At 43.6% G+C, this 23,651-nt stretch overlaps 2 protein-coding genes across 4 annotated transcripts in view; one reads left to right on the forward strand and one right to left on the reverse strand.

The window, feature by feature from the left end:
- LHFPL5 (LHFPL tetraspan subfamily member 5) lies at positions 1 to 7,434 on the forward strand. Of its 2 annotated transcripts, XM_063418659.1 has the most exons (5): positions 1 to 380; positions 462 to 569; positions 3,655 to 3,891; positions 4,648 to 4,680; positions 4,941 to 7,434. In XM_063418659.1, the coding sequence occupies exons 1-4, from the start codon at positions 158 to 160 to the stop codon at positions 4,662 to 4,664; spliced, it is 585 nt and encodes a 194-aa protein (XP_063274729.1). In that variant the 5' UTR covers positions 1 to 157; the 3' UTR covers positions 4,665 to 4,680; positions 4,941 to 7,434. The 2 variants fall into 2 exon arrangements, with proteins under 2 accessions (XP_063274729.1, XP_063274727.1); XM_063418657.1 differs by having other exon boundaries at positions 79 to 569.
- SRPK1 (SRSF protein kinase 1) overlaps positions 6,101 to 23,651 on the reverse strand; it is a 27,630-nt gene continuing 10,079 nt past the window's right edge. For both annotated transcript variants that reach the window (XM_063418655.1, XM_063418656.1), the window contains 14 exons: positions 20,685 to 20,803; positions 19,737 to 19,845; positions 19,240 to 19,327; positions 18,991 to 19,078; positions 17,514 to 17,620; positions 16,704 to 16,869; positions 15,392 to 15,417; positions 14,695 to 14,899; positions 13,837 to 14,259; positions 12,337 to 12,437; positions 11,330 to 11,437; positions 9,970 to 10,039; positions 9,457 to 9,549; positions 6,101 to 8,556 (listed from right to left, as the gene is read on the reverse strand). In XM_063418655.1, the coding sequence (XP_063274725.1) occupies positions 8,372 to 8,556; positions 9,457 to 9,549; positions 9,970 to 10,039; positions 11,330 to 11,437; positions 12,337 to 12,437; positions 13,837 to 14,259; positions 14,695 to 14,899; positions 15,392 to 15,417; positions 16,704 to 16,869; positions 17,514 to 17,620; positions 18,991 to 19,078; positions 19,240 to 19,327; positions 19,737 to 19,845; positions 20,685 to 20,803 (1,888 nt within the window). In that variant the 3' untranslated portion in view covers positions 6,101 to 8,371. The remainder of the gene's footprint in view (positions 8,557 to 9,456; positions 9,550 to 9,969; positions 10,040 to 11,329; positions 11,438 to 12,336; positions 12,438 to 13,836; positions 14,260 to 14,694; positions 14,900 to 15,391; positions 15,418 to 16,703; positions 16,870 to 17,513; positions 17,621 to 18,990; positions 19,079 to 19,239; positions 19,328 to 19,736; positions 19,846 to 20,684; positions 20,804 to 23,651) is intronic.

Below are 23,651 nucleotides of genomic sequence, written 5' to 3' on the forward strand. Positions count from 1 at the left end.
TGGGAGGAGGTCTCGCCACCGCCCCCCGGGGCGGTCCCGCCGCTGCCAGAGCCTCCCGCCGCCCCCGCTGCCGCCGGGCGGGGCCGAGCGGGCGGCCCGGGAGCGGGGCCGGGGCCGGGGCCGGGGCCAGGTCCGGGGCCGGGGCGCTGCCCCCGCCATGTCCAAGCTGCTGCCGGCGCAGGAGGCGGCCCGGATCTACCACACCAACTATGTGCGGAACGCGCGGGCTATGGGGGTGCTCTGGGCCCTCTTCACGCTCTGCTTCTCCATCCTGATGGTGGTGACCTTCATCCAGCCCTACTGGATCGGCGACAGCATCGACACGCCGCAGGCCGGCTACTTCGGCCTCTTCTCCTACTGCATCGGCAACGCGCTCACCGGTGAGCTCATCTGCAAGGGCAGCCCCCTGGACTTCGGCACCATCCCCTCCAGTGCCTTCAAAACTGCCATGTTCTTCGTAGGCATCTCCACCTTCCTCATCATCGGCACCATCCTCTGCTTCAGCCTCTTCTTCTTCTGCAACGCAGCCACCGTCTACAAAGTCTGTGCCTGGATGCAGCTGGCGGCGGGTGAGGGGGCTGGGAGGGGAGCGGGGGGGCTGCACAAGGGACGACCCGGCTCCCTTTCTATCCAAGGGCTGACCCTTTTCCTTTTCTACCCTCGGCCCGATCCTTTTCCCTTTCTGCCCAAGGGCCGACCCTTTTCCTTTTCTACCCTCGGCCCGACCCTTTTCCCTTTCTGCCCAAGGGCCGACCCTTTTCCCCTCCTGCCCTCGGTTCTGCTGGGGATGGGGGCGTGGGTTTCTCCCAGTGTCACCTCCACGCCATTCGCTCCCCCTCACTGGTTACCAGGGGGGAGTTTTTGGTTAAAAACTCCTTCCAGAGCAGCTGAAACGCAGCAGATGCCGCGTGTCGGGTGATGCTGCCCCAGGTGCTGCCAAACCTGGTGGCCGCACTCACCTGGGGGAGCTTCTCCCAGCGCCACTGCTGCTGCTCAGCCGCAGGGAGGCTCAGAGGATCAGATCGAGAGCACCAAAAAAAACCCTCAAAAAACCCCAAGGCACAGAGAGCCCTCCTGGATTCGGGATCCTGCAGGAATGAAGCAGGGAGACAGTGATGGGCGTTTGCTGGGCCATTGTAGTAACTCGCTGAGCTCAGGGAATAATGCCCGAGGAAGATGAAACACGAGGAGGGGACTGACAGACTGTTTTGGTGCCATCACTCGCATTTTCTCACTTTGCTGCTCGTCCCTGAGGTTCCCAAGCCTTCCCCATCTCTCCCCCGAGGCTCTTGAGACCCCTGGTAACCCAGCTCCTGTTCCCTGGGAGCCTCAGCTGAAACCCAAGCCCGGCCCTGCTGCTCCTGAATCATTCATGTGAGCGCTGACCCCCCGTGGGAGGAGGCTGCGGGGTTCCTTCAGTCCCCAGCTCAAGAATCGAGCTCAAGGAAAGATTTAGATAAGAAGCTTGGGGCAGCTCAGCCTCCTGGGGAGCAGGAGCAGGGAAAGGCTCTGCTGTGGTAGTTGGGGTTTTTATGCTTTTTCTTTGTTGTTGTTGAATGGGGGAAGAGAAAATTGTCACAGGCAGATGGACAGGTACTGCTGCATTTTAGGAATTATTTTAAGAAGGGGGCAGACTAAGAGAAGATTAATTTCCTGGCCTTTGCTCTGCACCAGGGCACAATTTCACAGGAATTATTTCTTCCTCACTTCCCCCCTTTCTCTGTTAGTTACAGGGAAGATTTATTCCGTGTGTAGTTAACCCGCTGCTTTTCCATGAAGAGAAATCCTCTCTGCAGACCAAGGAAGCTGCCTGCTCACCTGGCTGCTGGCTTGTCCCCAAGCCAGGGAAAAAGAAAGCATTGGCAAAGGACAAGGCCACTGCCCCAGAGGGCACTGGTGTGGGGCAAGGTGCATTTAAGGAGGCTGCAGATGCCCACGAGGAGCAGGGACAAACATCTGCTTGCCCACCACTGTGTTGCTTCTTGTGTGACAGGAGTCAGGGACTGCCTCACATCTGCACCAGTTACTTCCAACATAAAGAATAGAGCACGTGAAGGGTTTTTGTTAATCGTGCCCCAAAACCTTGCGTGTGAACTCATCCCAAGCGTGATTGTTGTTCTTGTCCAGTAAATCAAATTTCTCTGAGAGGGATAGAAAGGCATTTCTGAGATTTTGGGGCATGAGCTGCCCTTCAGCAGCCTGCTGGCATCAGTTGCCATGGCAAAGCTGCAGAGCTGCTGGGGACCCATGGCCAGGCTGGAGCAGCTCTCGAGGCTGTGTTGAGCTCTGGGAGCAGCCACAGGAGGAGCTGCTGCTGGAACCACCACAGCTGAACAAGCACAATTAATCTCCCTGCAAAGCTGCTGCTGACAGCAGCTCCACCTTAGCAAACCCTAAGCTGGAATCAGCTGCACGGCGCCAGGCCAGGGCGTCCATCCCACACAGACCAAACCCATCCCAGATTTGTTTGGAGAAGAGCTTTCCTTGGAGTGCCACGGCCAGGGCTCTGTGCAGAGGGAGCAGAGGCGTTGCCTGGGCAACACCGAGACAGGAGATGCTGGTGCAGCAATCCTCGCCTGGTGGGAAGGGAAAACAGCAGGATCCTGCTCCTCCCTGCTGGGAGCAGAGCAGAGCCCACGGGGATGAGCAACCACAGCCCCTTTCAAGGGAAGAGTCTTCAATACCTGAAGGATTTGTAGCACGTTTGCTCCTCCAGCTGCACTCTCCACTTCAGTATTGATGCCTGGAAAACAGAATACATCTTTCCAAGTGGAGTAAATATAAAAGCAAACCTTTAGTTGAAAGCTTTCAGGTGAACAACATGGCGAAAAGTACACATGGTGCAGTAATTCTATAATTTTTATAAGGTTAGTAAATTAGTACACTTATACAATTAAAAGGTTAGTTGGGTAGGTAACAATTCCTGAGGTCCTGACCCTCTGGAAGCAGGCCAGAGGTTTCTGTTGTCCCAATTTTGTTATGTCTGGTCCAGATTCTGGTTTGAAAACAGAAAGGTTGGAATAAGAATAAACAATATCTAGGAATGTGTTTATAAGGTTAGCTTATAAGGTTCCTAAAGGTAGGGAGGAAAGACAGAAAAAATACTGGAAGCTACAGTGATGCCTTAGAAAGGCTGACTTGAAACAGAGAGTGGACAGAGCTAGAGAATAAAGTATGGATTTATTGAAAGGCTTCAGGATACACCTTGGGCAGGACAAGAGCCTGAGCAGGGCTACACCCAAGGTGGACTTAGAATGGACTAAAAATAGTCACAAGGTCTTACATTTTTATAAGTTTTGGTCCATTTGCATATTGGGGTTTAATTGTCCAACTACAGCTCCAGGCTGTGAGGTCCCATCATTTTTGTTCCTCACTCCAGCCACCCTTGTTTGTGCTTTTGGACCTCAAAGTTGTCCCTGGTGTGCAGCAGGAAAAGGATTTGTTTTGTGTCCCTGCTGTGTGCAGAGCTGAGTGACCCTGACTGTGAGCTCAGAGCTGCACCTTGGGCACCACAGAGTCTGAAAAACACAAAAGTTAAAACTTAAGGCATCAACAGCAATCTCCAAAGCCACAAATTTATGTAAAACAAAAAGCCAAAACTCTTAGGCACCATCAGCAGCAACTCAGGAGCACTGACACCCCCTGTCCCCGCAGCCACGGGGCTGATGATCGGCTGCCTGATCTACCCCGACGGCTGGGACTCGAGCGAGGTGAGGCGAATGTGCGGCGACAAGACCGACAAATACACGCTGGGCGCGTGCACCGTGCGCTGGGCGTACATCCTGTGCATCATCGGCATCCTCGACGCCCTCATCCTCTCCTTCCTCGCCTTCGTGCTGGGCAACCGGCAGGACAACCTGCTCCCCTCGGATTTCAAAGTGGAGGAGAAAGGTGAGAGCTCCCAGGGCAGCGTTTCAGCCCCGCAGGGTCGGGGGAAACCTCTCTGCCGTGAGAGGCTGCCTGGGATAGAGGCTGGGCAGTGTTAAAGGAATAAAGTGTTTATTAAAAGGACTTTAAAGGATGCACCTTGGACAGTTCAAAAGCCTGGCAAAGGCTCTGCCCAAGATGGATGGCGGGTCACGAGTTTTCACGATTTTATAAGTTTTGTTCCATGTTTATAAGTTTTGTAACATGTTGGGGTTAATTGTCCAATTGCACTTCAGGTTATGAAGTCCCATCCTCTCAGATTGCTCTCCTCAACTCGCTGTTGTTTGCACTTTTTGGGCCTGAAGCTGCAATGGTGTCCATGGTTCTGGGGCTGGAAAAGGATTGTTTTGTCTGACTGAGCTGTGAGAACTCACTAACATTTTATATGAAGTTGAGAGTTATAGACCAATGCAGTGCAGAATCTGGAAAATCTGAAAGGTAGAACTTCAGGCCTCAAGGTCATTGCTGTTGCTTGGTGGATGGTGGGTGGCTTCATCCCTGCCACTCACACTCTGCTCTGGAGGGATAGAGAGCCAGCAGCAGGCAGAAAAGTGATGGAGAACAAGGCAGGAGCCCAAATTTACCCAATTACCTTTCCCAGCTTCTGGGGCTTTCCCCCATCTCATTTTAAATGTATTCATTTTTGAAAACAAACCTGCAAAACAGACCCATCCTTTCAGTTTTACACACTAACTCTGCAATTCTCTGTTTGTTTTACAGAAGAGGGAAATGACTGACAGAGCTGATCACCACGTAAGTGATAACCCACACACATTTTTAATATTCTTAGCATCCATGATGCCACTCTTATATTCTGATTACCAAAGGCTTGGCAGCTGATTTTGGTGCTGGAGTCACATTGGTTTTATTTGTGGTTAAAGAAGAAATAAGTCTTTGCTTTGCCTCCCAAAACTGGGAAAGCACAAACCCTTGCCAAGCGTAAAATAAAACAAGCATAAAATTTGAAGTCATACTCTATTTCCTAATAGCTGACTTACTCTTTCTGTTCCCAGGGACATCCAGAGCTCTCCTTCCATCAGCCCTTTTCTTTGAAGTGACTCTTCTAGGAAGCTTAAACGTACCAAATTCTGTGGATTTTCTACAGCTGTTTTCTTCATCCACGGGGCCGCTCTTGGCTCTCAGCTCTTGTGGAGCTTAACTGGTGGAAGAGCCCAAAATGGACACAAAGAGTTTTTCTGAGTCCATCAGCAAGAGGGACAAGAGGGGGAGGATGGTAATTTGCTGCTTTTTGGGGGTTTGTACACTTTCTTTCGAGGAAATTACTTCTGAATTAAAACAAAAAAAACCAAAAACAGCACCAAAACATCAGTTTTGGGTTTTGTGGTCATCTCCTGAGGAAGAAACCCTCTGCCATATCCCAGGTTGCTCTTTTACTGGAAAAATACCATGACAGGCCAATTCCCAGCTGAGCCATGAATCAGTTTCCTGCTCTGGGCAGCAATAACCAAACACAACCTCTGAAAAAGGGCACTTTTCTGGGAAAAAATAGAAAACCAAACAGCAAAACCAGAACCCAGCGTGCTGGGCTGCACCTGCAAAGCACAGATGGTGCCAGTCAGCATCAACTCCCTGCACCACCCAATAAATCTGATTTAGCCATCATCTCCCATCCCATCCAGCACCCTCCCATGGCAGCCCTTGGCACAGCCCATTCCTGCAGAAGACAAAGCAGCTCTCACCTGGTCAGAACCCCAAATCAGCCTGCATTATCATTTTCATCTCTAGTCACTGAAAATTGCTGGTTCCTGCAGCACTCAAGTCAGTTCAGTTCTAACAAGTACCTTCCAGTTTTATGCTTCCCTATAAAAAAGTGTTTGGGGAGGTTTTATTGAGACTCTTGGCTAGATAAGACAGCAGAGATATGACAGACTTGAAGAAAAATGTATTTTAGAATAGAAAAATTCCAGCAGAGTTGTCCTATTTTTTACTCTTCTCCTCTTTTTAAAATGGATCACAACACCAGCAACAAAATCTTTACCTACCTCATTCTGGAAATCAAAAGTGATTGTTCACTACTGAAGCAAATTCCATCCCTGATCCCCTGACTCAGAATTACAAGGGGCATGTATGAAGACTAGGGGTTCAGTTATTAAATAATCTGTTTATTGTAGGGCTTTCACAAAGGAAAAAAAAAAAAGACGAAGCACCCAAGTAGAAAGAATAAAAATGTATTTTCCTTCAGGTTTTAGACTGACACAGCAAGTACAAATCCTTTAGTGTGAGCACTTCATGGCAATTTGGAAATGGAACAAACCCCAAGTGAACAGAGCAGACGGTACAAGACTGAATCAGGACAGCTGCTCCTGCAGGTCTTCACTCACAGGCTGGCTCTAGCCTTGGATACCATGGTAAAAAAAAACCCTTTTCCAATCAGGGCTGGCAGAGGAAGGGAAGGAAGGATGGGCAGGAGCTCTCAACAGAGTGCAGAAATCCGGGAAATGTTCCTTCACCAGCCAGTGTGAAGGAGGCAGGACCAGGTGAGCTTTCAAGAGCACAGGAATTGTTTGTCCTGTATCCTCAGCTGGAACCCTGTACTGTCTGCAGTCCTCCTGTAACAGATACAGAAGTGACCCACAACTGGAAAATGCCAAATGAAAGAAAAAAACCCAACAAAACAACCAAAAGAAAAGGTTAACTCAGCAGTTTAAAACATTTTTTGGTATGTTACCTGCCTTTTTTTATTATATGCATAGAGAACCTGATCTACCACTAAAGGAACATGCAGCATTTGCATAATAAGCCAAATCAGGCTCTGAACTGGAGAAACTGTTCAAGTGGATGAAATGAGCTGGTTTGTGAGTGAATGATCCTTACACAGTTCCCAAACACACACACACAAGTGACACTAACAGTGGTCCTGGCAGCTTTGGCAATGGAAATTGGCTTGGATAGCATCTGCACGGTCTCCAGCAACTTCTGTCCTCTGCAAGCCACCACAAATCCAAAACCCATTTGGTCCAGAGCAAGGAAGGGACTCTGAAGTCTCAACACTGCCAAATCTTGCCTAGAGAAGAGTGGGATGCACTGAACCTGTAACAGGATGGGCAAGTCTAGAAGAAGCCATCATAGAACTATCAAATGCCACAGTGATTTAACTTTTTTAATTAAAATTAACCCATTTAACCCATTATGTCCAGACCCCCTCTGAGAAGTTTACATAGAAACCCCACAGAACACTTTTTACTCGGGGTAACTCTAGAAACAGCTTCTAATCCAGTATCTATGTGGAAAAGTCAGTTCTCTTCCACTTCTGCCAGCTCTCTTCTTGTGCTAATGGCCCAGAAAATAAAAGGCAGTCCCATCCTGGGAAGTTATTTCTGAAGGCCTGCACCTGAAGGAAATGAATAGAAATCTTTACACTGGAACTTCAAGTGTTGATTTTCAAAGTCCAGGGCTGCAGCAGCATGGCTGTGATACAGGCACTGCAACCCTTCCCTTGGAAATAAAAAAACAAAAAAAATGAATGGTCAAAAATGAAAACTCAGAGCAGACTGCATCAGTGAAAGCCAATCTCTCATGAATACCTCAAGCAAGGCAAAAAAGTGCCAGTAAGGGATAAAAACCCCCCCAAACTTATGGCTCACTATAATGTTAAGAGTTGCCTGCAATAAGGCTCTCTCTGCAGGCTGAGGGTGCACCCATCTGTTTGCTGAGGGTTGTGCGTTGAGTCAGTTCCAGCTTTTGCTTATTTTGCTGTCACCTTTTAGTCACAGGCGTTGAAGTAGAAAACATCACCAAGTCCAGAAACTATTCTGACTATCAAGGGCACAGGGAAGGAGAAGAAGTTAAATGGACAGGGCACTTTGGAGGAAGAAACAAAGGAGACTAAAACCTAGGTTTAAAAAGCTCTTTCAAAAGCAGCTAGAACTAAATAAAAGTTTGTGACTGGAAAGCAAAAAATGCAGTAGACACCTAGAGAGTGATGGAGGATTTCAAAGTCTTTGCTCTAACAAGGATCTGGCACCACCTTGATGCCAACTGTTATTTCTCACCCCCATCAGTAGCTACTGGATCAACAGTGGGAAAATTGACTCCTGAGTCAATGAGATCTTCGTGGGAAGGAAGGAGAGTTGGAATTTAGCTAAGGGAGAAATCCGAGCACAGGTGAGCTCACATTTGTCACACACGGTGCCTAACAGTGAGGAGACTGAGGAAAAATCTCTTATTCCAGTCAATTAGTCTTTGGTGAAGCCCAATCAAGGCAAAAACACAGATGATGCCCACTGGCTGAGCACAGTCCCCATTAAGTCACACAAACAAACTCAGCAGAACAGGTTAGATTTATCTAAAATCTTGGAAGCCTTGAAGGAAGAACTCCACACTGGAAGTGAACAAGGAGAAAAATGGATGTGGGAAAGGGCAGCTGGGTGTGTAGGCTATGCTGTAAACCAGAGTATAACGTTGTGGCATTGCTTGGAAGCTTCTAGGAGTTAAGCCAGGGGTGCCTGAGACACTCTGCTGCTGTAGCTCGTTTCTCTGGGATCAGCTCCAGCATGGGCAGTAAGAAGTCTGTGAATGCAGCTGCCTCATCTTGGGCCCACTCGTATTTTTCCACCAGCACTTCAAAGAGGCCCCAGGGCTTCAGTTTGGTGATGTGCTTCAGATCACCTGAAAACACAAGACAAAAGGGTTAAGTGCAGGACATGGGAGCAGAGCAGCTCAGTAAAACTGAGTGAACAGCTAAATGTGACAGAGTGAACTCAGAGATTCTTCTAATAATTGGGAATACAAAGTGCTGGGGCATGCTGAAGGGAGAAGTCATAACATTAAACCTCCTTTTCTATCTGCTTCAGAAACCTGTTATAGAAATGTACTTCCTCAAAGGGTTCTTTTTTCACCTCCTGCTATTTCAGATCCCCTATCAGCAAATATTACCTTAATTAAATCACCAATTATGCTGCTTGACATGACACTTAAACTGTGCCACTGACTCTGGAATACATGCAATGCATGGGGCACTGAGAAAGCAACACACTGCTAATAAAGAAGGGCTTGTTTTTATAAAAAGAATTATTAAACTAGGTCAAAACCTAATTTGTTGAAACAATACATTTCTGGGGTACTCAAGACTTTGTAATAATGCTCTGTGCTCTAAGCAACAAGGCTCTTGATGCCAGGCACTATTTAAGGTGCCTGACCTGCCAGAAATGGAGTCAAGCTGTCTAGAAAAGCCTTCAAAATGAGTTCCCACCTCTAGCTGACAGAGATGAGCTAAATAAAACCACATCAAGTTTGACAAAACATCTACTGAGCTGTTTTTCTACCTGCTGCATTTGCTCTACACCAAGATGCTGAGCACTAGGGTGCAGGATGCTTTTAGGAGTAAGACAAGAATGCCTTAAATTTAGTTGCAGTTTTACTGATAAAGCATTTCATAAAACAAAGGAAAGACCTAAAGGTGCCATCTTTGTTGGCATCTATTTCTAACTGGCATTTGCAGCAAGACACTCCTGTGTATTTGGGCAAGGGATGAGGGGATAAAGCGATATTTTCTTTGTTTCCTTTTACCTTTTTTGGTGAAAAACTCCTTGGAATATTTTCCTGCCAAAATGAGCTTGCGAGGTATTTTCCCCAGAAGTTCTATGATCAATGCAATATGATCTGGATGTGAAAAAAAATTAAACAAAACAAAAAGACAATGAGATTCATCCACTCAAAACCTCTCTATGCTAGTTTCATACTCTGGGATATAAAGACACTATGCATTAAAAATTATCTTGGAGGCCCACCTGAAACCAGATTACACCAAGGAATAACAAAGACAAGGGGCAAGGGGAAAACAAATATGGGAAATTTGAGGCACAAGGTAGAGAATCCAGCAGCAAGAGGAATGCAAAACACCAAAAAAAGAGCATGGACTTCATTGCACAGTGCTTTACTGCAGAGGCTTGAGCACAGTTGCTGCTGATTTGTGTAAATAATCTTTTTGCATTGCTGATTTGTAAGACAAAGCTCATTTTGAAGAGGCAACCATTGGATTTCAAGTCCCACTTTAAAAAGGAAGAACTGAGACAAACAGACCTTCATCTCGTGAGTAATCCTCCCCAGAGTGAGGCTCGAACAGATAGTCCCCTGTTGCCAACTCAAAGGCCTAAACAAATAGAAATGAGCACATTAAATCACTTCAAAACACTGCAAGATGAGCTGTAGGTTGACTCTGCAAATCTCTGTGGGCCAGAAGAAAAGCAGTGGGAAAGAATAACCTGCAAAACTACAGTAAACAGGTATATTAAATACTCCATTACAGCCTAAAATGTGCAGTGACTTTGCAACACTTTAAAAACTGCATTAAAAACATCATAGGCACACCTGGGATGAATTTTGGGTACAGGACCACCAGTCAGCCACAAAGTTAAGGTATTTCACATGCTTAGCCTTTCCTCTTCCTCTTCAGAGTTTTGCAAAAATAATACCATGTCCAAACTACAGTTTCTGGGGTTGGTTATTTTTAGTTTGTTTTGTTTTGCTTGGGGTTTTTTGGGATTCTTCCCTCTCCCCAGTTTTCAAATATTTTTTTCAACCAGTGAATCTCTGAACATCTGTCTGTAGAGATGAAAACATGTTTTAAATGAGAAAAACATCTGCACTCATTTCAACTCACCACTCCTAAATTCTGTGACACATTCACCCTTTATGTATTCACTTGTACTCACAACACTACCCCTGACCTTGTGCATTCTCAATTTTCTTTATGAACTGCTGGTGCCAAACAATTGAATCAGGCACACTGTGTAATTCTGGCAGAGAAAACATGACCCTACTGCATTTTCTTTTACCACATTTATCAAAATTCCAGTTTGTTTTCCAAGACAGCAAAAATGTCTATTTTCCAAGCTTGAATTATAAAACCCAAGCTTTGATTTGTAGAAGACAAAGAGTGGAGACACTGAAGAGGCAGAGGCAGATAGCTTGACTGATTTTTTTCATTGTCATATTCTACATTTGCCAGCTGTTACAGGAACAGCTTCAGCATTACTCAAACTAAACATCAATTCCAAACCTGCAGAGGATGATTAAAATTAAAAAGTATACTGAAGGCACTTGTGAAACAGTGCTAGATGCAGCAGAAATACTTTTTTTTTTTAATATAAAAAGACATTGTGTTCAGAACTGCCTGGTTGTCCTGTTTTTCCAGAAAGCATGATGACAAACTACAATCATACTTGAAAATCTGCTGATGCTGGACAACAAAACTTTCAAAAGGAAAGCCACATGTGGAGAAAAAAAGATAAATAATAATAATAAAAAACCCTCTGGTGTGGAAACCTATTATTCAGCAAGTGTAAGGGAATTTTGTAAGGGACTGTAAGGGATTTTTGCAGCCCCTGAGCAGCTCAGAGGGCAGAGCAGAGGAGGAACATGCCCAGCTGGCAGGACTCACCATGCAGGCTGTGCTCCAGATGTCAGCAGGGGTGTTGTACCCTGAGCCTATCAACACCTCCAGGGAGCGGTACTGCCTCGTCTGGATGTCCTCAGTGAAGTGCTTGTGCTAAAGAGAAGAAATGTTTTACTCAACAGCTCAAGATTGCTTAGAAGGGGAGAATCAACAGCCTAGGAGGCCAGAGTAGATCAAAGCTCATTACCATTACATTTCATTTTACATCCTCATTAACTATTTCCTTATATTCCTGTAAGTGCTGTTTAAATGCTCTACATGAGTCCTCCTCAAGTGAAACAGTCCAGCAATTTAGAGGAAAGCAAGCCACAAAAACAGAATAAAAGAAGATTCTGCAGCATCTCCTGCCCGGTCCTGGCAGACAGGCCATGGTCCTTAAAGCAGATAAACAACAGTAATGTGAGAAATCACCCTGCCAGGCACTGCAAGCCTGACTGCAATCCTGAGCTGAGACCCACCTCTCCCAACAGATCTGAAGTAATTTGCCATTTTAGAAGCCAAGTAAAAAGAGATATTTCTTCTATTTGAAATGTCAAGCACTTGAAAGCAGCACAGCACAACCATCAAAGAATAAAACTTGGGAGTTTTATTGGGTGAGTCTCTTTCATGTGCTTGTGAATGCACTGAAATGGTCTGACAAGCTACAGAACCAGCACATCAGAGCAATTGTTTGCAACTTTTCAGCTCTCCTGGAGACTGAGGAACAACTGCAGCAGTTTCACATGAGCAGATTTCTACACTCTGTATGTGACAGCCCTAGAAGAAGTAATCAAATGCCAGTGAGGAACCCAAAGCATGGATGAAATCTTGTGTTTAGAGGACCATTTCTTTCTTTGTGTCTCTCCTTCCTTCTCTTTTTTCTCTGTCACAGTTTCAAACTGTCACTGTTTTCACAGCCAGGCCTAAGGATCTGTTCCACAAATTATTTTCCATCTTGGCAAACTGACTGAATCTGCAGCTTTAAAAAGTCAATGTGAAAAGACTAAACTTACCACCCAGCAGGCATTTCCTAGGTCAGCTATCTTCACTTTGAGCTTATCTGCATTCTTGGGCTCAAGAGGATTAAGAAGGAAATTCCCAGCAGCTGATTTTCCTAGAGGCAATGTGTACAACAGCTGATTAAAGCTACATAGGCAGTGTCACCATCTGTCACCCAAATCCTATCAACCTCTCCCCAGCCAGGAAGTTTTTCTGATGGATCAGAACTGTTCCCTCCCTGATGCTTGGCTATAAAAATGAGCATCATTCTGCACTAACATCATTAAGACCCAACTGGTGTCATTAAACAGAAGGATAAATGAGCATATGCACCAGTGAGTATTTCCCAGCATTTCTTGCACAGCCTGTCTATATTTAAATAAACAAAACTGCTGAAATAAGGGCATTGCCAGAAATAAAACAAACCTCACAACCCCCCTTAAGCCTTCCTAAATATTTGAAGGAACATTCCCCATGTTAGAGCATCTTTCTGACATACCCACCACTCACTGCTGCAATACATTTACAAGAGCTAAAGGATGTATTGGGAAAATTGAATGACACAGTGGAGAGCAAAAGTTTTAGGTCACTAAATGACAGCCAGTTGTACCTCTAAACCTAAAATTTGGGAGAGTTTGAAGCTGTAAATTTGGGAGAGGGCTGTGAGAAGCAAAAGATGGCAGTAACCCAGCAGAGGTATCCAGCAAAGTGCAGTTCAAGTTTCAAAATCTAAATTTCTCTTGTTACTTTTCATCCATATAACTCCCCTGGTGGTACTCTGGCAAGAAAATGCTAGAATACTTTTTTTAGTAAGTACAAATGGTAGTTTTACCCTCCTTCTCCAAACAGATATCACCGGGCACAGATACAAAGATGCAAAAATGGACAGTTTTACCAATTTCACCTGGAATGTGTTTAAATTGCTGTACACTATTTCATGTCTTATTTTCTCCTAAGCCTACAAGACACATTTTTTCCACTCTGAAGAAAATCATATTTAAATAAAAGCATTAAAGAATTTGGGTTTCTTTCTCTACACTGTATAAACTTTGTTTCAAGTTGTGTTTTCTGGGAAAACATGAACTCATCTTGAGTAATGGAGAGAAGTTACCTTTGCTCCATATTAAGAACCAAACTGTCAGAACACACTGAACATACCTATCCCTTAATTTAACAGCAAGTGACAATCTGTAGGTTTATTGAAAATCACATAAGCAACACCTGGTTCAAAGGAGGAAATGTTCCTCCATTGAAAATTAAAGGTATTGGTGTTTTTAAAAAGTAGGAATATTTACGCACTCAAAAGTCAAAACTGAGGCACAACTACAACCAGCACCTACAAACAGCAAACATCGTGGAGTTTGATTGTCAGGCTAATTACTCCTGGCAGGAAAACTCAAACAGGCTGTTCTGATCACTTCAGCCTTCAAAATGCACTTTTCTGTTCATACCATGAAGTGTTTAAAGAAATCTCCCACATCAAGGAGCTGTTTCTTACAAGGTTCCTCTTATACCTTTGTTGTCTGTGGGGCTGTTATTCTCATTCTCATCCTCTGAAGGGGTCTCTGTCCTGATGCTTTCCTGGAAATTGTTGATCTCCTCCTCACTGAGTGCCTGCTTTTGGTTGGGTGCGGGCTGGCACACCATGGAATCCTCTGTGGCCAAGGGCACAAACGAGTCCAACACTGCTTCTTGAGGCCTGTTCTCTGAGTCACTGTTGTGCTGGCTGTAATTACAGCTGTGCAAGTTCTCATTCTTCTGTGTGTGATTGCCACAGTCATTGGCGTTGTGCAGGTCGTCCTCCAGCTGCACAGACCCCTCGTTCCCAGGGCCTGTCAAGTCCCTCACTGCCGTCACCCCGTTGCAGTTGATTTCTGCTGCTCCTTCTTCCACGTTGCTTTCTGTGAGATTAGATCCCTCCTGTCCAAGGGCTTGTGCTGCAAGAGGGGAAAATGAGAATGTAGCAGAATATGTCTTAATAAATAGCTGGAAGATGTTCAAGGGCACCCTGAGAGGTAGGGAGTATTCTGAATATAACTGAACATTCGCTCAGTTTGTAACAGGAGATTCCCCAGCCTCAGCAGAAGGACAGAACCCAGTGCAAACAGGTGAAATGACAACAGCCACCACCTCAGCTAAAGGTGACAAGGACAGAATTCAGTGCAAACAGGTGAAATGACAACAGCCACCACCTCAGCTAAAGGTGACAAGGACAGAACCCAGTGCAAACAGGTGAGATGACAACAGCCACCACCTCAGCTAAAAGTGAACTGGCTGTTGTAATTTCATCTGTTTCATTGACTCCCTCCTCATACCCATGAATAAATGGACAATACTCTCCATGCCACGTTGGCAATGCTTTAGGTCCATACCTGGCTTTTTGCTGACATTTTCCTCTGGTGGACTGACTTTTATGAGCATTTCCAGAGGGGTCTGAGCTTCTTCCTCCTCTTCAGGCCCAGGGTTTGCTTCCTTCTCCATTTCCTCTATCTCCTGCATTCGTTTCTCCAACAGCTCAGCCTGCCTTTTTTGCTTCTTTTTCAACTTCTTTTTCTTATTCTTTGACATTTTGTCAGCCTACACAGAAGCAAGCAGAGAAATCGGACTTAACATTTTATACTTCAATAAATTTAAAATGCACCAAGGTTTCATTTATCATAGAGCTGAGGAAGCAGTCTGTGATGAAAATGCTGGAGGACAGCTCCTCTCCCAGATAAAAAACAGCTATTCTGGGTTTTGAACCACTTGTCTGTGGCTCTTATCAGTGAATTTTTGCCCTGACCTGAAAAACTTACATTATTCTCCAAGTGAGGGAGATCTGAGACTCCAGAAAACAGAGGCTTTCCCAACAGACCTTGAGATCCCCACAAGAACTCCTTGTTCTGGTGCTAAATGAGCTAATGCCATTTACAAGTCCAAGACAGCATTGAACCTGATGCCTATGCCAAACACAAATCCCATTTTTTCCTTCTGATATGAGATTGTTTTCTCTTAAGGCTGCCTGGATTATGAAACAATGCAGGAGATGCTATCAGTAGATGCATAATAGATTAAAGATATTACACTTACTGGTTTTGGCTGTGGTGCAGTGCTCACTGAAAGAGAAAGGAAGATCAGTAAATCAGTATGGCTGTATTCAAAAAATGCAACTGCATTCTGATGTTAAGGTACATCTTCCCTATGTGGTGTGATAACATTTTAATTGTATCAGCAAATGTGATTTTGAAGGCTCATTTCTCTACAAGAACACAACAATAAAAAAAAAGTATAAAAACATTAAATGAGCAAATGCATAATTCAAGTTTCAGACAGGAGACTTGCTTGACTGATATCAAAGCCTTAAACTTCCTGTCACGTAGCTTCATTTACTGCATGCATTATGCATCCTACCCAAATGAAAATGCAAATCAAAGCATTAAAATACCAAACTTCAGGGAGCTTCCTTAAGCTAAGATGTGCTGTGATCAGTTCAGCTCAATGTTGGTGTTGTAAGATTATGACTGACAGAGCCTTCCAATACACACTGCAGTGGTTTTTGGAAAGCACACACAGTTACAGATGGATATTCTGAGGAGGAACACAAAATAATTTGCCCTTTAAAATGCCCTTTTAGGGATGTTTGCATATCAAGGAAGCTGTTTCTGTTACAGTTTTCCAGACTTCTGCAAACTGACAACAGGTAACTCATCTTGAAACTCTCATTAAATGCATTTCCAGCATTATGCACTGAAAAGTAATAAACTTTTGAAGGAAATGTGAGAATTTTGCCACATTTTTACACCAGTTCTGTACTGAGTGCATCAACATTGTGTTATATAAGACTGACTTCACCAGTGCCAGGTTAGCTGTTGTTAAATGCAGGCTCCCTCTTGTTTTCTGACACAAACTGCCTTCCCCATCATCTGAGTTACAATTTATGACTAATTTCCCAATTTCCACTCAGGTTTTCAAAAGGTTACTTGCATTATTGTTCCACTGTGCTCAGGAAGTTTTCCTCAGTGATGATTTGGAGGGGGTGTGTGGGAGAAACAGCATCAATTTTCAGGGAAAAAAAATTAAGAAATTACTAAAAAAATTCAAAAAAACCCCCTCAAAAATTTCAAAAAAACCTCAAAAAATTTCAAAAAAACCTCAAAAAAATTTCAAAAAAACCTCAAAAAAATTTCAAAAAAACCTCAAAAAAATTTCAAAAAAACCTCAAAAAAATTAAAAAAAAACCCTCAAAAAGATTTCAAAAAAACCTCAAAAAAAATTCAAAAAAACCTCAAAAAAATTTCAAAAAAACCTCAAAAAAGTTTCAAAAAAACCTCAAAAAAGTTCCAAAAAAATTTCAAAAACAAATTTAAAATAAATTTTAAAATAAATAAAAAGAATTAATCACCTGCAGAGCCAGATGGTGGGGGAGCCCCAGATCTCTGCCACTCTGTTGCCTCTGCAGCCAGCCTGCGAATGTACTGGTCATTCACACACAGCAGGATGTTCTCAGGCTTTATATCTGTGTGGATGATTCGACATTTTGTATGCAAATAATCCAGACCCTGAAGAACCTGCAGGCAAAGGAGAAGGAAGTCAACCATTAGACAATCTAATTGAGAGCAAAGTGAAAATGCCAAGTGCCCAGGATGGGTGGTGAACCTGAAAAAGTTTGTGTGTGTTTGAATGCTCCAGGTTAGAGCTGGTGTGATCAGTGGTTACCACCCAGTTCCACAAAAAAAGATTTGCATAAAGATTTTAGCTGCTGTTTTAAAATATTCCATTTACTCTCATAACTTACCACAGGTGAAAATCTCATTTTAATACTCTACAATAAAATCACACTTTCCTCCTCCCCTGCACCTCCCATGTACAAACGTGTTTCTTCTTAGGCAACCACCCAGTGGGGAGAACCAGTTTCTCTTGCTCTTCCCATCATTAAGCACCCTGCTTACTGTGACAGCTTTAAAAAAAAAACACTTATGAGGAATGACTGAGGTAAGAAGAGGTTAAAAGTAAAAACCATCAGGTTTAAGTGTCAGAAAATAATCTGCAGAAGCAGCTTGTAGTAGAGAAAGGAAGTTTTTTGCAAGAATATTTTGTTGCATGAAGGAGATACCATGGATTTTTAACTTTTGTTTCCTTGGATCTGAGAAAGATCAGTGAAAAGAGTTTTAACTGGGTCAAGGGGAAGAGTGCAGTCAGAACTGGAACTTACCTGTTTGATGATTTTTTTGACACAAGGGAGTGGAAGACCCTGATAATTTGATTTGATGATCCACTTCAGGAGATGATGCCCTAGAACTTCAAACACCATACAGATATCTGGAGTATCTGTAAAGGAAAAACCCAGACATCCAGACCCAAGGAGCCCTGAATTCCCAGGATTGAGGATGAAAAGAAATTTTAATTTTGGGCACTTTTTGTTAAAGAAAACTCATCCTTCTGACACAGCTTGGAAAAGCTGCCTTCCTCAACAGCATCATCCTATACTACACAACAGTGCCATTATCTAAAATAAAATAAAATACAGAGGGATGGAGCTGCACAAAGGTCTCACTGCAATCTCCTGCTTTGAGTGGAAGCCTGTTGCACAAATGTACATTAATATTTACTGTATGTTTTGGAACAGCCTACGCTGCTGCCTCAGGCAAAACTCCATGTCAGATCTCTCTGTACCAGCATTACCTGGAAAGATAATAAAATTTCCATTTCTTAAGTAATCATCAGAACAATAAAGTCACTTTCTTTGCCCTCCTTTGCCTCTTTACCAGCAAAACAAACTTTTGACAAGCCTGGATTTCAACTATATTTATATGATATGTTTTTTAGCTCTAAGATCTCAACAGCTACAGTCACTCCAGTGACATATTCAGTACAGTGCCCTTGTTTTAGAAGCCAAACTTCTCTGAGTTTATTGGGCTGCTTTTCATCTACACTGGCAGAAAGCACACATTTCACAAGAGTGGAAGAAATAGAAGCTCGAATCAACATTTACTCAGAAAAAAAAGAGTTAGAGAAAATGCATTACGAGTCTACTGGTTATAATCTACAGCTCAATTCTCTCAAGCAGCCCAGCAATTCTCACTGAAAGAAAATTCAACTTATCTCCAAGTGAAGCAATGCACAAAAGCCCAACATTCAAATTCTGAGGATGCATTATTGCCACTTGCTACAAATCACTGCCTATGAGAAGGCTGCTCCCAGAACTAGAGGCCAATGTCAAAGCAATCCACTGCAAACATCCTAACAACGTCAATAAATTACAAAGTAAATTGTTTCCATAACTAGAAACCAAGCTTATTTTCACGTTATAGATGGCTCATTGGCTATTTTCAGCTACTGATTTTAACATGCTGTACTGTTTTACTGAAATAACAGGTTATCAACAGGCTGCTTGCAAAATTGAGGGGTTGAGATAGATAACTCTACCTCTGACACAGCCACTCAGTCCTGATTCACAAATTGGTGGCAGAACATTAAAAGCACAACCAAGCAGTGCTGACACAAATGACACCAGACTGAATCATCACTCTGGACCTGAGCTCAGCAGGCAGTTTGGAGACAGAGCCTTCTACAGCAGATTTCTTTGGGCAGGGAAAGGGATGCCTGGGCACTGCCTGCCAAAACAGGGCAGCTGCCCAAGCAACTCCCATCTTTCTGCAATTCTTGGCTTTTGTTCCACAAAAGGATACGGGAACCATTCACTCCTGAAATCTTGAAGTCATCTAATAACTGAACAACTCTCTCTTTGCTTGGATCGTTTGGATCACTGTTGCGGACCTGCAGAGAAAGAGATTATTTTGATGTCAGATCCACTGCACTCTTTGGTTTCTACACAAATTCTTGTTGATCTGGAAGTATCAAGGATGTGATGAACATAAACTCCACAAAATGGGGGAAAAAAAGAGTGAAATAGAATTGAGCCCAATTCAGGCACTCACCGATTTCAGCAACTTGATTTCATCCAGGGCTGTTTCTGTGTAGTGCTCTGCACTCTTCACCACCTTCATTGCCACAAATCTCCTGCCTCTGTGCACACATGGCAAGTAAATTGGGAACTGTTAATGCTCATACAAAGAACTTATTCTCCAGGATTATCCCAATTCTTTTGTGTGCAAGAGGGTTTGCTTCACACATCATGGAAAAATAAGATTTAAACACTCAAAGACCATCTTTGAGTCTTTTTAACAAAAGATTCGTGTTAGTCATTTCTCAAACTATGGAACAATAGGTCAGAGACTGAACACAACTCTTCCCACAGATATGGTTTGTCCTGTTAAGTCCCTCCCACACACTTGCAAGCACAATATCAGAAGAAACTCCTGTGCTAGGATGTGGACAGCTAATGCTTTGTGTTTTTATCTAAAAGTAACAGGATGTTTTCTGCTCAGGTTTGTGCACTCCTGGCAGGAACACCAGCTGGAACAGGAGCACTCACTGGATGTCCCAGGCCAGCCACACGGTGGAGAAGTGTCCCCATCCAAGCTTCCGAATCACGTGGTAACGCCCATTGAAGAGATCTCCTATTTTCACTAGGTGGTAACCCCCTGGAAAAACACAAAAACCAGGGGGGAACAAGCATCACAATCACTGCAGCACCACAAAAACATCTCCTCACTGAAAACACTTGAACAATACAGGTTGTGATGGTAACAGAATGTTCCAGCTAAATATCAGCACTGCTTGTGCATGCTCTGACCCTAGAACGTGAAACAGGAGCGGCACCCAAGATCCCAAATTTCTTCGCAATTTTCCTAACTGAAAGGCACTCTGCCACTGAAAACAAAAAAGTCTCCTCTCCTCTCTTCGTATCTCTCAAGCTACTGACTGTACAGGGGGATTCTGTCACAGAATTTGAAAAGCCGAAGATGGAACTGGCAGAAAACAGAACAAAGAGAAGAAATTGTGATTTGGTGCTTTCATTTGCTCTGTATTTCGTTCCTGCTCAGAGAAACAGGGGAAGGCTATTTGCAGAAACAATTTTTTCTAAAGAACTGATATGCAGATAATGATCTGATCTTCAAAAGAAAACTGAAGGATATGAAAAGGATTTGAAAGTGTCTCTTTCACAATGAAATTAAGAAATAATTAAATGCATACTTGCGTTTATCAATATTGAAAGCCCTCTGGCACAGAGGAAAAGTTAACAGCTTTAAACTTATGCATTAAAAACAGCTCTGCAACTCAAATCTTGACTGATAACAGGGAAACTTGGAGACCACCTTCTCTATTTCATGTTGGCTTGAAAAATGTTATTATCATCATGCAGTTTCAAAGCACTCTCAGTGTAAGAGGGAGTCTATTTTCATTCTCTGCAGCAAATGGGAAACAGAAGGAATTCTTGATTGCTCTGAAAATCCTGCATCTCAAACAGGTAAGTGCTCACCTTTACAGTAATCATTTGGATCCTCTTGCTCATCATCATCTGACCCCAGGATTTCCTCCTCTTGCTCTGGAAGGTCACTCTCGGAATGAGCAGCAGGGCCCCGGTGCTGGGTGTCAGGTCTGAAAGAGATCACATGGCACATCACACACAGAACACACTCCATGTATGACACAGGAACACACTGCATGTATGACATACAGAACACACTGCATGTATGACACAGGAACACACTGCATGTATGACATACAGAACACACTGCACATCACACACAGAACATACTGTACATCACATACAGGGATCACACTGTATGTATGACACAGAACACACTGCACATCACACACAGAACATACTGTACATCACATACAGAACATACTGTACATCACATACAGGGATCACACTGCATGTCGGACACACAGAACACACTGCATGTCTGACACACAGAACACACTGCATGTCTGACACAGGGATCACATTGCATGTCACACACAGAACATACTGCATGTCTGACACAGGGATCACACTGCATGTCTGACACACCGAACATACTACACATCACACACAGATCACACGGCACATCACATACAGAACACACTGCATGTCCGACACACAGAACACACTGCATGTCTGACACACAGAACACACTGCATGTCTGACACACAGAACACACTGCATGTCTCACACAGGAACACACGGCATGTCTGACACACAGAACACACTGCACATCACATACAGAACACACTGCACGTCTGACACAGAACACACTGCATGTCTCACACAGGAACACACTGCATGTCTCACACAGGAACACATTGCACATCACACACAGAACATACTGCATGTCTGACATACAGAACACGCTGCATGTCTCACGCAGAACATACTGCACGTCTCACACACAGAGATCACACAGCACATCTGACACAGGGAACACACTCCATGTCTCAGAGAACCCGTTGCATGTCACACACACAGATCACACTCCATGTCTCAGAGAACACATTGCATGTCACACACACAGATCACACTCCATGTCTCAGAGAACACATTGCATGTCACACACACAGATCACACTCTATGTCTCAGAGAACACATTGCATGTCACACACACAGATCACACTCCATGTCTCAGAGAACACATTGCATGTCACACACACAGATCACACTCTATGTCTCAGAGAACACATTGCATGTCACACACACAGTACTCCTCAACTCTGCAGCTTCCACAGCACACAAGGACTGCTGAGGACAGAGGAGATGCAATATTCAGCCTTCAGAAAAGCTATTCACATGTCAGTGCTTTTATTCCTAAGCTAAGATAAAAGTGGACAGAAATAATTTTTTGTGTACTAGTGAGAAATGCACCTTAATGCCCTAGATCCACTTTCATGATGGAACCAAGAAAAGTCCAGACAAGATAGACTTCAAAGTGTACTGATTCCACCAAATATTAGCCTCTGAACACCTTCTCTGCCTTTCTCTAAAGCAGATTTATATTTTATTTGTTATCCTTGGTAAAAATTGAAAATTTAAATATCGATTGATTTCATTTTAAAGACTAACACAAATTAGTCTTTACTCTTTTGAAAAAAAAGTTAACCAGTGTTTTAAAACTTGTGGCCCTTTGTTCCTTTCACATTCAAAGTCAAATGAATATTTAACAGTCCTTCTGCTTCTAACACTTTAGAACACTAGAGTCCCTAATCTTGACATTTATTTCTCCTGTCCTCAAGGGGCAGGCTGCATTTTTAGTTCATCTCTTCACTCAAGATCCAAAGTTTATTACAGTTGTCTGAACTACGGAGAGTGGGAGGACGCAGAACAGATGTTCAATAAACCCTCCTGAGAGCTTGTGATTGCAGAGGGACTGAAATCAGCCACTAAGGTGGTGGAGGCTTTTCACTCCCACAATCATAAATAAAAGTATTCATTTTATGTGTTTAACTTTCCACCAAATGTGCTACTCTGAGTTCTTGCTTGTGAAGGCCATGTCAGCAAAAGCCACCTCCCTGCCCTCACACGCTCAGGCTGTGCTCCCCAAATAAAACATCTCCCATATCTCAGCTCTTTTGTGGCATCACATTGATCACAGCTCATGAAAAGCTAATACCAAAATCAGGTAATTTATTTACTTTACAAAGCATTACAAGGAACGATTAAATGCCTACAAAGAGTCAAGATCCTTCTGTACAAAGCAAACATTTATAATGAAAACTATGCCTACAGACCATTTGCTTTGGCAGGATTTAAGGGCAAAGTACTGCAAGATATCAACATTATATTTTCTTTCCTCAGAAGCAAGAGATATTTAAAAAAAGCTGGAGTTGTCCAAAGAAGTGGGCAGCAAACTTCATTACAGCAGTGACACACAAGCACAAGATAACATTCTTTACAGAGAGTTCCCGGGCAGTGAATTAGCGGAAGTTTCTTGTATTGAAACTATTGTAGCAAGGAAGGAGAGGATAACACCGGTGCCTTCCAGCACCCTCTTTCAAATTCAGCTGGTTTTGCTGCACGAAGGAGGAACTCTGCCCACCCAGTGGTGATGCCAGCAGCATAGGCAGCCCCCAGGTGCAGTTTGCACAACTTAGTGCTGAGCTGGAGCCCTGCACATCATATCAGGGCTCCTCTTAATCCACGGGAAAATGTCATATTTTCATTTGGAATGAATGTTCAGCACTGACCTGCTACACACGCACTGTGCTGAGACTTCACACATTAAATACATTGCTAACACATTCAAACTACAGCCATCTGAAACACGATAAAAAGGGAGAAATCTTGCATTCCAATCTCTGATGATGACTAAATTTGCAGCCACTAAAAATCCACAACTCAAGTTCATTTAAGCAAGGAAGAGCTACAAAGGTCATTCCAGGCACAACCCATCACCAGACATTTACTTTCAGTCTGTTGTCAGTAAGTCCTGCTGATTTTTTAAATTCAGGAACAGCTTAGTGATCTCAA

This window comes from Prinia subflava, chromosome 23, assembly GCF_021018805.1.
Source record: "Prinia subflava isolate CZ2003 ecotype Zambia chromosome 23, Cam_Psub_1.2, whole genome shotgun sequence".
Lineage (NCBI taxonomy): Eukaryota > Metazoa > Chordata > Aves > Passeriformes > Cisticolidae > Prinia > Prinia subflava.

What these genes read in the sequence shown, in the direction of transcription:
- LHFPL5 (XM_063418657.1), top strand. Translation starts at nt 158, where the DNA reads ATGTCCAAGCTGCTGCCGGCGCAGGAGGCGGCCCGGATCTACCACACC. An exon ending in CTGGATGCAGCTGGCGGCGG is followed by an intron (nt 570 to 3,654) that starts GTGAGGGGGCTG and finishes CTGTCCCCGCAG; the next exon opens with CCACGGGGCTGATGATCGGC.